General features: G+C 32.1%; 1 protein-coding gene across 1 annotated transcript in view; it reads right to left on the reverse strand.

The window, feature by feature from the left end:
* The window catches only part of LOC123662688 (AF4/FMR2 family member 1), a 130488-nt gene extending 121517 nt beyond the window's left edge, over window positions 1-8971 (reverse strand). The window contains exon 1 of the mRNA XM_045597491.1: window positions 8781-8971. Within this exon, the coding sequence (XP_045453447.1) occupies window positions 8781-8971 (191 nt within the window). The remainder of the gene's footprint in view (window positions 1-8780) is intronic.
* Window positions 8972-14565: the final 5594 nt, after the last annotated feature.

Raw genomic sequence — 14565 nt, forward strand, 5'->3', positions numbered from 1 at the left:
GCTGTTAAGAATGTTTTCATTTAATATTGTAATTTGATTGTGATAATGAGCGCAATAAAATATTAAACAGAAAATATTTATACCACAGCAGCATCTCTATATATATCGCTAAATGCCTTCCAAAAACAAAATAAATCCATATTTTTTATATATCTATCCGAACCAAATGCAATACGAAATATTGGCACGTTCAATCTTGCTACCAGTATAAAGGTTAATGGATTAGCCGTATCGTGTTGCAGATCGCCGTATACCACTTGCATCGCCATACTAGCGGACGGCTGCACATACTATATTCAGGAGGTATATACCTGTATTAAAATATACACCCGTGTAAAGGTATGGTATACTTGTATCCCCGTATTGCACTTCGGCTACCGTGATTACGTCCGTGTTGCTACGGATTTGGGTCGGTTGACTTCGTTATCGGACAATATCTGACTAATTACCGCTGTGGCTGCTCTATTCGGTGGAATATTCGCTATTCCATACTCCTGAAAGTGATTAATGTAAGGCGTAAATGGATCGAATATATTGTAACAATAACATGTGGTAAACGTATGAAATCCTGGATTGGCTTCAAGAAGTTGAGAAGTCATCTTTATAACACAGTTCAATAAAATCTGAACATTGCAGTTATATCTGTATCTTTACAAATATTTAATGTAAATATGGCTAACTATCTTCACAGATAATTAAATAACATAATGTTTAAGCATTTTTGAAGTTATTCTTCTTTTGGCTTGTTAGGGAAAAATGATGAGAGTAAATTTTTACAATGCGCTCGCACACCATCACAAAAAACAGCCACCCTGAAATTAGCTAGTCAACGAAGAAGCAAAGTATAACTTCTTACGTGCGTAAGTTCACACACACGTTCTTACTGTTTGTTTAGTGATTGTTATTTTTTTATTGAAACCAATTCACAAATAAAAAAGGCAAAATATATTTAATGTCATGTACAATATTAGAACTCGTTAAATAAACCAAATAATAAGTTATATTAGTAATAATAATTATAAACTATTATGTACATAAAACATTTATATAAACTTTAATGAAATAATTAGTTTAAAAAAAATTACCACGCGATCAATTTGTAATTAATTAAAAATAATTTCGAACTCTACGCAAATTACAACCGCAGTCAGACGGACAATTAGTTTCCATCGAATCTGAATTTGCAACGCAATATACTGTAACAAATAATTGAACTAGTCTATTGTAGATGAAAATAATTTCTTTTTTACATAAGGATAATTTACAATATTTTATAATTAACACAAAAAAAAACTTGTTCAGTCTGCAAAGTTCCTCAATTACCTATCTCACTCGTATAATTCGAGTATATAAAAATCTCGTGTCAGGTTAATCTCTGAAACTACTGGACCGATTTTAATGATATTTTGCACATATATGTAACTTTGTCCAACTTCAAATATAGGCTATCTTTTATTTCAATTAATGGCCGCGATATTTTTATCGCAAAATTAAAAAAAAAAATATGGCAGTACGAAGTTCGGCAAATTAGCTAGTAGGTATATAAAAAAAGTTTGAAACGTAACCCGCACACTGATAGCCACACACTAAAGATATCTTTAAATAAACTATATTTTGAGTGTCTGTTACACTCGCTATATGCGCTAATTGAAACCGAGGTTTTAACGATAATTAAAGTCGATGTAAACACGAACACAAATCATTTAATTCAAAATATTTAACCGTTCCATTAAAATACATGCATGTGAACAAAGTTTTTAGTTAAACGACATACGTTAATGATTTATCGGTAAACTAGTCATAGACACAAAGACCGGTTAAACATTATCACATTATCTGATCGATTACTATCGATTAATACAACCCTTCCGATAGTCACTATATTTACTCTGCGCTTATTTTCCGAGATAAGCGATATGTCTAATGGATTAGTATCAGCGTCTGCAATGATTTTAATTGAAACGTGCAGGATACGTATGAACGTATTCATTTACAATATTCACTGTATGTTCCGTTATGGGAATCGATTCCGATAAAACATATTAGTTGATTAATGTTTTCAATATATGAAAACTAGGATAGCTGAAACGCACTTTAACCGTATTTTTATGTTTTAACTAGACGTCCCTCGTGATTTTACTCGCGCCTATTAAACTAGTAAACAATATTAGTTACGGCTTCTATGTATAAGAGCGTAGTTTGTCTTTACTATTCTCATTAAACGAGCTATCTAAAGATAGAAAATGCAAATATTATTCGCGACTTTCGAGATTTACAAAGTAGTATAGCAGTTAATATTAAGAGTACAAAATAAAAATGCATAGTAGACAGAATATTGTACGACTAGCCATTTTGTTACAAATACGATATATTGGTTTTTTATTTTATGTTATTGCCACAAGACGTTTTCGCAATTAGAATACCAATTCACGCCTAATTTTCTAACTATTTTAGCACTCAACACGTCAAGACTGCGCTCTTATTACATAAATTATCTTTCCAATAACTTCCTACATAAAAGTAATCTGTAATATATTTAGTTTTATTTTATACTTACATTCAGAAATGGATAAACCAATAAGCAATAGGAAACATATGAAGTTCAATTCCCTGGCACCGCGCCAAAGAAGGATTTCGACGTGAGACATGAAATTATTTGTAGTGAAGATTCTTCTTAAAAATTGGAACACAGACGTAAATAAATATGATGTTATGGGTCCAAAAACTGTTGGGAAACTCAAATCCTAATATTGACGGAATTTAACAAAAATATTGAATTATGAGCGGTAATCATGTAGAAAAGGTTCAAACACAAACGATTTGCCCTTCCTAAGGGTAATCTTTTATTTTTTCTTTAAATTTAATTGTTTGGAAAATATAATCGCATGATTTTTTTTCTCTTTTAACATAAATACTCAACTTTCTTTGTGTTTTATATTTATTTAGGGAAGTTATTCAATATTTAGTAAACATCGTTTGAACTTTGTGTGAGATCATTGGTTGCTGAGATATTACCGAAGAGAAACAAAAACAAAGAAAACTTTCTCATTAACATCCAAAAAACACATTGATTTATCTAGACTTTTCCATACTGGAAAACGCCAGCAATCAACAAAACTATAAAGCGTTTAAGACTTATTCTGATATCATCAAACCATAATTGATCGTCATATTCTATGCATTTAACGATTATGAAAGGTTCAAAGTTTCTAGAAATAATTAGAGAAATATAGGAAAATTTTCCTCGCATATTATCTGCAAAAACAATACTATTTGATAAATAATAATGTTAGTAAGAAAATAAATTTAATGAACCTTTTTGTACTAACACCTCGCCGAAAAGAACACAGGACTGTAATTTAGTTTTGTTTATTTTTTTTAAATAACTTGTGCTATACATCAAGATAGTGGCCGACGTCATAGCTCAGCCAGGTGTAACTTCTAGGAACGGCCGTTGCACGCGCATATTATATTTACGTTCGCGAGTCGTAAGTCTTGCGTTATCGAGTAATTTGCGGTCTCGCCGCGAGTAGCTGTGCAACACGGTGATACTAATTATAATGTACTGTTTACTTATTACATTACTGCAAAATTTATTTTGCTTATTACTTTGGAATTTATTAAAATTCGTGTATTATGTATAATTTATTTTAAGCTAGCTTACATCGAATTTATTGCTGATAATGTCTTGCGTTATTTTAAGATAAAATAATAAGACGATCAAGTTCGTTCGTTACAAACTTTCGTTCGTTCGTTTAAAACTAAGCCGAGTATTTTCATTGTCATTCTAAAATATACTTGAGAAGTGTCACTTCAGAATACAAAATGATGTTTGATGAGACAAAACTTCATTCTAATCTAATTTATTACTTGTGAAACAAAAATATGTAAATCAGTATTGTGTAACAAATAGCTCAAGTATAGTACCAACTACTTTTTTCCTGTACCTACGAGAAGAAAAAAGTAGTACTATACTACTTACTTTGCCCAGAAAGCGACTGTGCAAACAGATGACATTAGTAAGACTATCATTTTTCCGAGAAATGAGATAATAATTCATACTTCCGAATCACAGTACGACAATCATAAATATTGCTTCAATCTAGAAAACCGCCACTAGTTATTACTTTAGGCTTGAAACTAAGTAGAGGGTAGGGGTTTTTAAAGCACAGCTTAGTCGAACAGTCGTGCATTTGAGTTTCACAACTGTTTACTATGCAATAATAAATCTTTGTGATGTTCGACCTCCGAGGAGAAAGTGGCGCGATTCAATCATGGTCTTATCTCACCGTATAGAATTACAACTGCAAGTTTCGCGCATCGTAACTTTTACTTCAGCCTGTTTTTTTTATCAGACGATCTGAGATTTGGCGACATTGCAATCTATTATTAAGGTTTGGATATTGATATGAACATTATAGCTAGTTCTATACTACAACTCAATTAAATTTCTCATGATGTATGTTTTAATTGTTTAAAATTAGTAACATTATTTCACCAATGAAATGACAAGAACATGAAATGGTGGAGACGCTGTCGTGATTGTTCAGAGTGGTTTTATGCACCTCTATAGATGTTTACTATTTATTCCAATATACGTCTTTGGAAAGAGAAACGTTTCAATATCGTTCCCAAATGACGTCTCTTAATATTTCAACGCCGTTTTTATTGAGAGGTAATGTTGACGTGCTAATGGATTGGATAACGAGCAACACCTTGCAATTTAACAATCATTAGCAAAAGAAAGAATTATAAGCTATACTTACTTAACACAGCTAATGCATTGCAGGCCTTGCTTGACGCTTAAGTTATTTATTTCAATCTAACGCTATTAAATGTATGGCAGTATAAAATAAAGTTGCCTGGACGAGTCTTTCTATTTCTTGTCTTTCGATAATGCTTTTGAAAGAGCTTGATGAAAATATGAATTTTCTAGAAACGTTATAAAAGTAATTAACGTTATTGAGATATTTTTTAATCATAGATTACTATCCATGGAATAGTCTAATATGTAGTCTAAATTCTATTCCTAAAGCCAACTCATGCTAATTTATTTATCTTATTATAATTTGAAATGAAATCACAATAATTGATAAAAATAATAAAAATTAAATTAATAAATGTTAATATCACGCAATAAATAAATAAAAAAACTGCGTTAGGGGTCTATGGACCCCCGGCCGGAACGAAGTATCTTTCGCTTTTTAGTAGACGTTTGCTGTTGTACAGTCATAATTTATATTGTACAACGAGCCGTGGCCGCGACTTCGTCCGCGTGGAATTAAAAAAAATATTCTATAGTTCGGAGAGTAACAAAATAAACAAAATTAAATTAAAAGTAGCCTAAGTTACTCCTTATTACATCAGCTATCTGCCAGTGAAAGTCCCGTCTAAACCGGCTAGCCGTTTCAGAGATTAGCCGGAACAAGCAGACAGACAGACAAAAATTGTAAAAAATGTTATTTTGGTACAAGTACCGTGTATTACAAACAGACACTTCAATTTTATTTATTTGTATAGATGTATAGATATCAAATTAACAGAGTAAATTGAAATTTTTTTTTATAAAATATATTTATTTCTATATAATGTAGAGAGTAACAGTACAGGGCATAAGTAAAAAGCACAAAGCGGTACAATGATAATTTAAATACTGAATGATGGAGGATAATTAACTTCATTATAAATAATATATAGTTTTAAAAATAAATAATTATTATTTATTATAAAAATAAAGAAATATTAAGATATATTTAATCATCTAATTTTATATTATAGCAAGAAGCGTCGGGAAAAGTTTTTTTTACGCTTTTTTCGATCTCGATCCCATCGCGCTCAGTGCGTGTACCGCGCGATAAAGAACTTCGCTCCAACAGGATATAATTATCATCGAAAACATAATAGCCCAAGAATACTTATAATTGAGGTTAATAAAAATACTCCCAGGAGACTATGAGCAATAACGCATAACCGACACCCACTCGAACGAAGTGCGACAGCTTGTCTCGGAGTTAAATCTATTTTATATTTCCAGTAAAACGTATTCGAGTTTGTCACCGACAAAGCAACTAGAGGGAAATAGAGAAAATACATCAAGCGACTTATACATCAACGGCTGTATCGAGCAGACGATAATGCGGGTCTTAGCCACATTCTGCGTTGTCAGCTCCGCCTTATACAGTCAGCAAACTAGGGATTTACGAGTCAACAACGTAGAATTATTTACTATTTCTCTATAGCATTACACGGGTTTCACTTGTATTCGCGTTACGCTCAACGTATCAAACGCTTAACGGACGTATCATCGCTCGTTTACTCAATAGTCTTGTCTCTCGCGGATCGCGAAAACGTCGATGAAAGCGTCACACAGGCGATCAATCGAAATATTTGTGAACTGTTTCCTATTACCGCCCACCATTGTGGGACTAACTACAGTGTGATTGATAACGCTCCTGTCGCCGCCGATTTCGCGGATTTTATCGCATTCGTAAATAATATTATCGCTATCAATTTAACGTACCTATGTTTTATTTAAAATATTTTGATGGTCGAAACGTTGCGGTTAATATGTAATTAATTTTGAAATGTGACTGCAAAAGAATGAACATGCGTAATTGAATGAAAACGAAAAATTAATATTAATTCACACTTATAGAGCTGAATTCGTTAAAATAATTCTTAAGTTATAATAATAATTTACAATAGTCGATTTAATTATTACGATTGTGACATCAAACATTAATAATTATGTTAATATTCCTATTCATAAAAATAATACGTTTCAATAATTAAATTAAAATATATACATATAGAATTCAAAATGTTGATATTCAACAGTACATACTTTTTAAACTACACATATTTAAGTTGTAGCATATCAAAAGCAGATTCAAATAAAAGCAAATTTGCAAACAATGTCATCTACCTTTCTTAAACAAAAAATAAAATAAAATAAGGGACAGTATTAGCAGTATTAACTATTAACAATAGACTGATTCTAAAAGCTTTCAAAAAAAATTCTAAAGATTGCTTCTAAAAGCTTAAAATCGCAAAAAAAAACGTTCTCCGACTTTATAATGTTTTCTTAAACAAAACTGAAACAATACACATTATAAACTTTCTAAATAGTAATGATAAGAATACTTCCAGGAAATAGCTTTCTGTAAGCGATTCATTGTCAATAACTTCTCAGAAATCTACTTTCTTATACAAAGCACATTTTCGAAACACATTAAAAACAATGACAACAAAAGTTCTTTCTTAGCGCTTATCTCCGTTGACATTAACTAGAAGATTACTTGCGACCGTGTACTTGGAACATGTTAAAAACGAAAAAAGTGTGTGTGGCTCAGAGATAAGGAAATATTTTAACTGTGCTCATTTTTTAACCGACTTCAAAAAAAGGAGGATGTTACTCAATTCGATCGTATTAATGTATGTTCGGGGAGAAGATATCCCCGGTGTGGTACCATGATAAGGAAACCAGAATCTGATGAAGGGATCCCAGAGAAATCGAGGGAAACTCTCGAAAATCTGCATAACTTTTTACTGGGTGTACCGATTTTAATGATTTTTAATTTAATCGAAAGCCGATGTTTATTTATCATGTGGTCAAATTTAAATTTCATCGAGATCTGATTACAACTTTTGGAGTAATCTTTGATAATGCATATTTACTTGACTATTTTTTCATGTACCTACGTTGTATTACTTGTCGATATAATTGAAGTCGGTTTTTTTCGTTTGCCTGCAAACACAGAAAACAAGAAACACAAAAACACAAAGTAAACTAGATACGTGTTAACTATTGCTTGGAGGGAAATTGAGACACTCATGTCCATGTCTAGGTTGAAGCGCGAATATCATAGCTATAGAGGATCTGTTTAAACCAAATTCTGCATAAAATTCTTTTAATATTTATTTAAAAGTCTTAAAATGTAAGGGTTTTGTACTAATATATGTATCTATTTGTGAGCTAATAAAGTTGTTAAATAACAATTGATATACGTGGGTATAAATCGACTGTTAATTGGTCGTAAAAAGGAAAAAAAAACCTTTCTTAAATAATAATAAATCACTATACATTCACAACAAATATAGTCCAGTCATTATATACATTTGGAAATGCAAATGAACCGAGAAAGCCAAATTTTGGATATTACGTGGGGGATGGCTAGAAAAGCTTAAGTTCAAATTGTCGACCAAAATAACCTTGTGGGTTTTCCGCCATCTTGGAAAAAGGGTTAAACTCAGTTTTTTTATCATAACTCGGTTCCCCGCTGAGATACAAAATTTTTTATAGAATACTTTTTTGTTGCTCTTTTTACGATCTACAATTAAGGTCCTATACATTTTTCACGTATCGATCATCGTTATCGAGATATTGTTAAAAAAAGCCACAAATTTTGGGAGAAAAAATTATTTTTCGCTATTTCCTTTTTTCTCGTGAAAAATATCGAAAAATGTTTGAAATAAAACTTGTAGAGCCTGTTCAGACCTACAAATTCGTTTTTTAATTTTTCGTTTTCGAGAAAAATTACGACCTCTAGCGCACCGCAAAGTGAGTAAGACTGTGCCCGGTGTCGATTTAGCCGCTCGCACGGTTGTATCCACAACGTAAAAATGAATGAATTATTTGCTTAAAGGAATTATTTTTAAGGGAATTATTGGTTAAGGGAATTATTGCTATACGAAATATATGAATAAACCAGCCAAATTATAAATCAAGAACATGAAATTTATTAATAAAAAAATTTTTATGCAGCAAAAATAATAATTACACGTAGTCATTATTGTCACACGTTTTTCTCCGTTTTGATGATCCTGGCTGGTGTTGAAGTTCCTCCTCGGTACACTCTTCGAGTCGTGTAAATTCTTCAATCGCAGGAAATGATGCTGTGACCGTCCAAAATTCGTAATCTTCATCTTCGTACCTAATCGTCGTTGAATAATATCTCGACTTTGGCGACATTGTCGCATGTAAATCAAAAACATGAAATTTTTAAAGATCCTCAGGAATGGGGTTGGCAACAGACGAATTACGGGCTTGAGCCAATTTGCACCACAGCCGCACCCGCTCCACCTGAACTTTTAAAACTAATTTCGTGCAAATGTAAAGGAAAGTGTGGGGCTGCTTGTGGGTGCAGGAAAGCAGGAATTAGTTGCTCGGTTATTTGCCTGCACTGCAGTGGACAGACATGCGACAATGTCGCCAAAGTCGAGACTCGAGATATTATTCAACGACGATTAGGTACGAAGATGAAGATTACGAATTTTGGACGGTCACAGCATCATTTCCTGCGATTGAAGAATTTACACGACTCGAAGAGTGTACCGAGGAGGAACTTCAACACCAGCCAGGATCATCAAAACGGAGAAAAACGTGTGACAATAATGACTACGTGTAATTATTATTTTTGCTGCATAAAAATTTTTTGATTAATAAATTTCATGTTTTTGATTTATAATTTGGCTGGTTTATTCATATATTTCGTATAGCAATAATTCCCTTAACCAATAATTCCCTTAAAAATAATTCCTTTAAGCAAATAATTCATTCATTTTTACGTTGTGGATACAACCGTGCGAGCGACTAAATCGACACCGGGCACAGTCTTACTCACTTTGCGGTGCGCTAGAGGTCGTAATTTTTCTCGAAAACGAAAAATTAAAAAACGAATTTGTAGGTCAGAACAGGCTCTACAAGTTTTATTTCAAACATTTTTCGATATTTTTCACGAGAAAAAAGGAAATAGCGAAAAACAATTTTTTCTCCCAAAATTTGTGGCTTTTTTTAACGATATCTCGATAACGATGATCGATACGTGAAAAATGTATAGGACCTTAATTGTAGATCGTAAAAAGAGCAACAAAAAAGTATTCTATAAAAATTTTCGTATCTCAGCGGGGAACCGAGTTATGATAAAAAAACTGAGTTTAACCCTTTTTCCAAGATGGCGGAAAACCCACAAGGTTATTTTGGTCGACAATTTGAACTTAAGCTTTTCTAGCCATCCCCCACGTAATATCCAAAATTTGGCTTTCTCGGTTCATTTGCATTTCTAACCCGATTTTTCCGACGTAATGACTGGACTAATACATTTTTAAAAAAAGTTAAGAAGCGAACCATACGATTGTTTCAACAAATTTTTCGCAGTAATTTTTTGTTAATAATCATGGTCTAAACTCTAAAAAAAAAACATGCTCAAATGACAGTTCCTATTATGCGGAGAAAGAAAAGGTCTGATGTTATTCGCACAATAATAGTTTGAAAGGAATCGGGAAGCTTATTGTCGAAGACTTAAAATTACAATTGTATTTACATACAATAGAAATCGAAATTCAGTTTAAAAATGAAATAAACTTTGTTAAATTCTTCTACCTTGGAATTCTTACTTCGAGTTGTAGACACACTAAAATTCGTCACGTGGCATATGTTGACCGCTTTTATTTCGCAGTTTTTCATTAATTCTGGTATTAAAACTTCAAAACGGGGACACAACTGTTCTCAACTATTATTCGGTGCTTCACATTTATCAGTATTTTACACAATGCCTCTTAGTATTTTTTTCAATACGAATGTATAAAAAAATGATGTTTTTTATTATTACTTCGTTTGAATTATTATAGGTATCAAATGCTACATATTCATTTGTTTTTTATATATATCATATCAATTAAAAAATATACCAACCGAGTGACGTTTATACAAAAATTGTTTTATAGTTGTTATTATCGCTTACAAAATAGTTACAGTTTAAATTAACTTTATTTTCATATTATAAAGAAAGTATAAGTTACTTTTGTAAACATGACATAAAATTTTGTACTCAAAGAAATAATATAAAATCAAGGTAGATATTAAAAACTAGATAGATACATATTAAAAATAACACCGACATATTATATCAATCCCCTCATATGCTTATAAAGTCACCCTCTTTGGGTCATCGACCGTAATTCAAGAGGCTAGAGGGCATCTCATATACGTCCCCTTTGAAATAAATAAAAACACCAAAGCGACATCACTATCTAAATTTGTTTCAGAATTATGAAGACAAATTACCTTTAAATCTTAAAAATTTGCATTAAAATCCCATACAAAACACATTACAATATTATTATGAAGAATACGTTTCGTTGCTATTCATTCGTTTACAAGTCGTTATAAGTGAAAAAGGGATAGAAGTAGCGAGCAATGCAAAGTTTCATTTAATTATCTAATTTATCAGCACACAAGTGATCTACAAGCGCAATTTTTTTATCTCTATAAAGATAATTAACGACAAACACAATCCGACTCCTAGTATACGAGCGGTCGTTGACGCGTTATTTTTCCGAGGACATAAATTTTATCTCTGCGATAATGTACACAATGTCACTCGATAAAACAATAAGTGGGCACGAGTAGAATTAGCAATCTCACAACTTAATATCATTTACGAATTTATTATCACTTGATACTTTTATAAATTTACTATCGAAAAACATTTTTGTATCTGAAAAAGTTAAAACAAATATTGCATGAGAAATTTGATTACAGTTCGCTTTAATTAAAATTGATTGTAAAACACTTTATTGATGACAATAATGAAGAATATAATACAATTACACTACGAGTTGACAATGTAGGCGTGGGGTGCTGCGGGTCAACGTCCGCACCGAGAAGCCTCCAGAAGCTTTAAACAAATAACCTCCATTTGTAGACGGGGAGACTAGCTTAATATGTTTCACTGATACTTCGATAAATCGTAAATAAACTTAAAAGTTATTTAATAAGAGCATTCAACATCCAAGTTATACTTCTGTTTTCTTATTAACATTAAAACAAAATTAAAAGAGTTTTTTAACGGTAAAAACTATAAACTTGAAAATAAAATCAAAAACACTAATAATGTAGAGTTATAACATTAAAGTCGGCATCAAAGCGATTGCCTTGCAATTAAACTGGAAGCAGACATATGAAGAAACGTTTGGAATAATAAGTAATAACGATAATGCCTCGCATCATAAAGTGAAGCAAAAAGAAACAAAAACATGTAACACAGACACAGAGCCAATCGGAGGTTTCGAACAATACCGCGTTACTCCAGACTACAGACTTTAGCCCTCGCAGTATGTTTAATTAGTGTACTCGTCTGTCTATGCCATTCATTTATCAACGGGGTACTGTTTGAGAGTATACTATAATCGCCTTAATCAAGTAACTAAGTGACAGACAATTCGGTTTAGATGATTTATTTTCTGAAAATGTGCCAATGCACCAAAACATCTGAATTTGTATTCGCTTTAGTTATTTTGCTGTCTTCAAAATAATAACTGTCAAAACATAAACCAAACGACTAACAATAAATAGTTCAAGAGAGTCTGTTCCTAAGCTAATACAAAATGTTTTCTCTTTTACACAAGCGTATAAAAATAAATAACGGCGGTTGTACGTTCTTCTATAGTGTTATCTTCACGCGAATAATTAAAGCAGTAAATATTTATTCAGTGCGAATTAGACTTAAAATAAAATTTTATAATGCAATCTATCCTGTACTTATTACATTAAACGGGCAACTTTTTACATTTTCTTTGTACCTCTTTCTTTGAATTATGATCACTGTAAACAATTCTAGCGCCACCGCTGGCAGCTTTTTTGCTTACATCTCGGCACGACGACCGTCACTACGAAGAGGAGAGTCGATCGGACCTTATATCCATAGGTATACAGGTGAATATCGCATGTGGTAAAAGCGACTGGTCCGCCTGGATGCATTAATTCCAGTCGTTTTATAATCAGTTTAGCGTCGTAATTGGTTAAATTGCACGTTTTGTTTGGTCATTGCCGTGTATGGGCGGATACAGTATCTTCCAATAGATTCTAATTTACATATTATATTAATTTTTGGTTGTTCAAATATAATAAAATTAAGCTGTAATATCGTGAGTAGAATTTTAACGGATGCGCCGAGGAAGTTTTGTTTTATCCATAAGTATTTGGCATGTTCCCAATTCTTTTTATATTCGACTATTTTCATAATTATTTTACAGTAACACTTTCTTAATTTTAGTAGGATAGTATAAAGTTAAGTACCTACTATGATTATATATAATTAAACGTCATTTTTTACCAGTTTAAGCTACGGACGATGCAATACTTTCTTTTAGTAATATTTATTATGTTTCAAAAGACAAAAATTATGCTTTTTATCATCTTTAAGTATATTTTACAATATAGGGATTTGTTTTAAAATCAATATAATTATGTTTTAGTTGGCCTCTGATGTAAAAAAAATACTTTCTGTGGCACAAAAAGCTATCTAAATAACAATAACCTTTTGCTATACATTTACAGTAAAAAAAAAATCATTTTTTATGATAAATTCTCCTCGATCGGCGGATTAAATTAACGGTTAACCATTAATTAGAAGTACTGCCAAAATTTTGTATTAGCATTTAATTAATAATAAGTAATTAATACTAATATAAAAAATATTTTAACAGGCGTTTATGTTTAATTTGACTGCGATTTATTTTAAATGCCATTTATTTTGACTGCAGTTTAATTTGTCTGTAGTTTTTTTTTTAAACGAACGTGTAAGGATACTTCGTATTATTTCATTTGACAAGTCAAATGTTTGCCAACTTACAAAAATAAAAAAAGAGTAATGACCGCAATTACAACCGCTCCTCAAAACAGTAAAATCTTGGCTCGTGATACTATTAGATCGTTTCTTGTGTCCGCGATCAAAGTGTTAAATTATTTGTTAAAACGCATATCGACTGTTATAATGCACGACATAAGTATAAGAAACAAACATTTGATAAAGTAAAGTACGTATGGCATAAGCATTTTATTCCTGTTCTAATCTCTCATTATTAGTACCTGCTCAGAATCGAGCATTATTTAGTACCTGCTCAGTTTAGTAAAATAATAACTAAAAAATTCGTCAAAAAGGAAGTAATAATAGGGCGTCTTATTCCTTAAGCACGTTTTTATTCTTAGCTCGTGTCAAATAGCCACTTAATTTTTTATGGCCTTATTCCATTTCTAAACACCGTTAAGATCTATAATGAATCATCGCTAGTTAACATAATGTATGCCATAGAATATTTTGAATACTAAACATAATAAAATATATATTTTTTTAAATCTAATTTTGTCAACATAGGTATAATATGAAAGAATCTCTTTGATTTGTCACTTAATTTTAAAAATAATCGCGTTAGAAATGTAAAATCATTACATCATTACAGCCTATACAGTCCACTGCTGGACATAGGCCTCCACAAGTTTACGCCAAAAATAACGTGAACTCATGTGTTTTGCCCATAGTCACCACGCTGGGCAGGCGGGTTGGTGACCGTGGCCGGCTTTGTCGCACCGAAGACGCTGCTGCCCGTCTTCGGCCTGTGTATTTCAAAGCCAGCAGTTGGATGGTAATCCCGCCATCGGTCGGCTTCTTAAGTTCCAAGGTGGTTGTGGAACCTTGTTATCCCTTAGTCGCCTCTTACGACACCCACGGGAAGAGAGGGGGTGGCTAAATTCTTTAGTGCCGTAGCCACACAGCACACACATAC

This window comes from Melitaea cinxia, chromosome 19 (genome assembly GCF_905220565.1).
Source record: "Melitaea cinxia chromosome 19, ilMelCinx1.1, whole genome shotgun sequence".
NCBI classification, from domain to species: Eukaryota; Metazoa; Arthropoda; class Insecta; order Lepidoptera; family Nymphalidae; genus Melitaea; species Melitaea cinxia.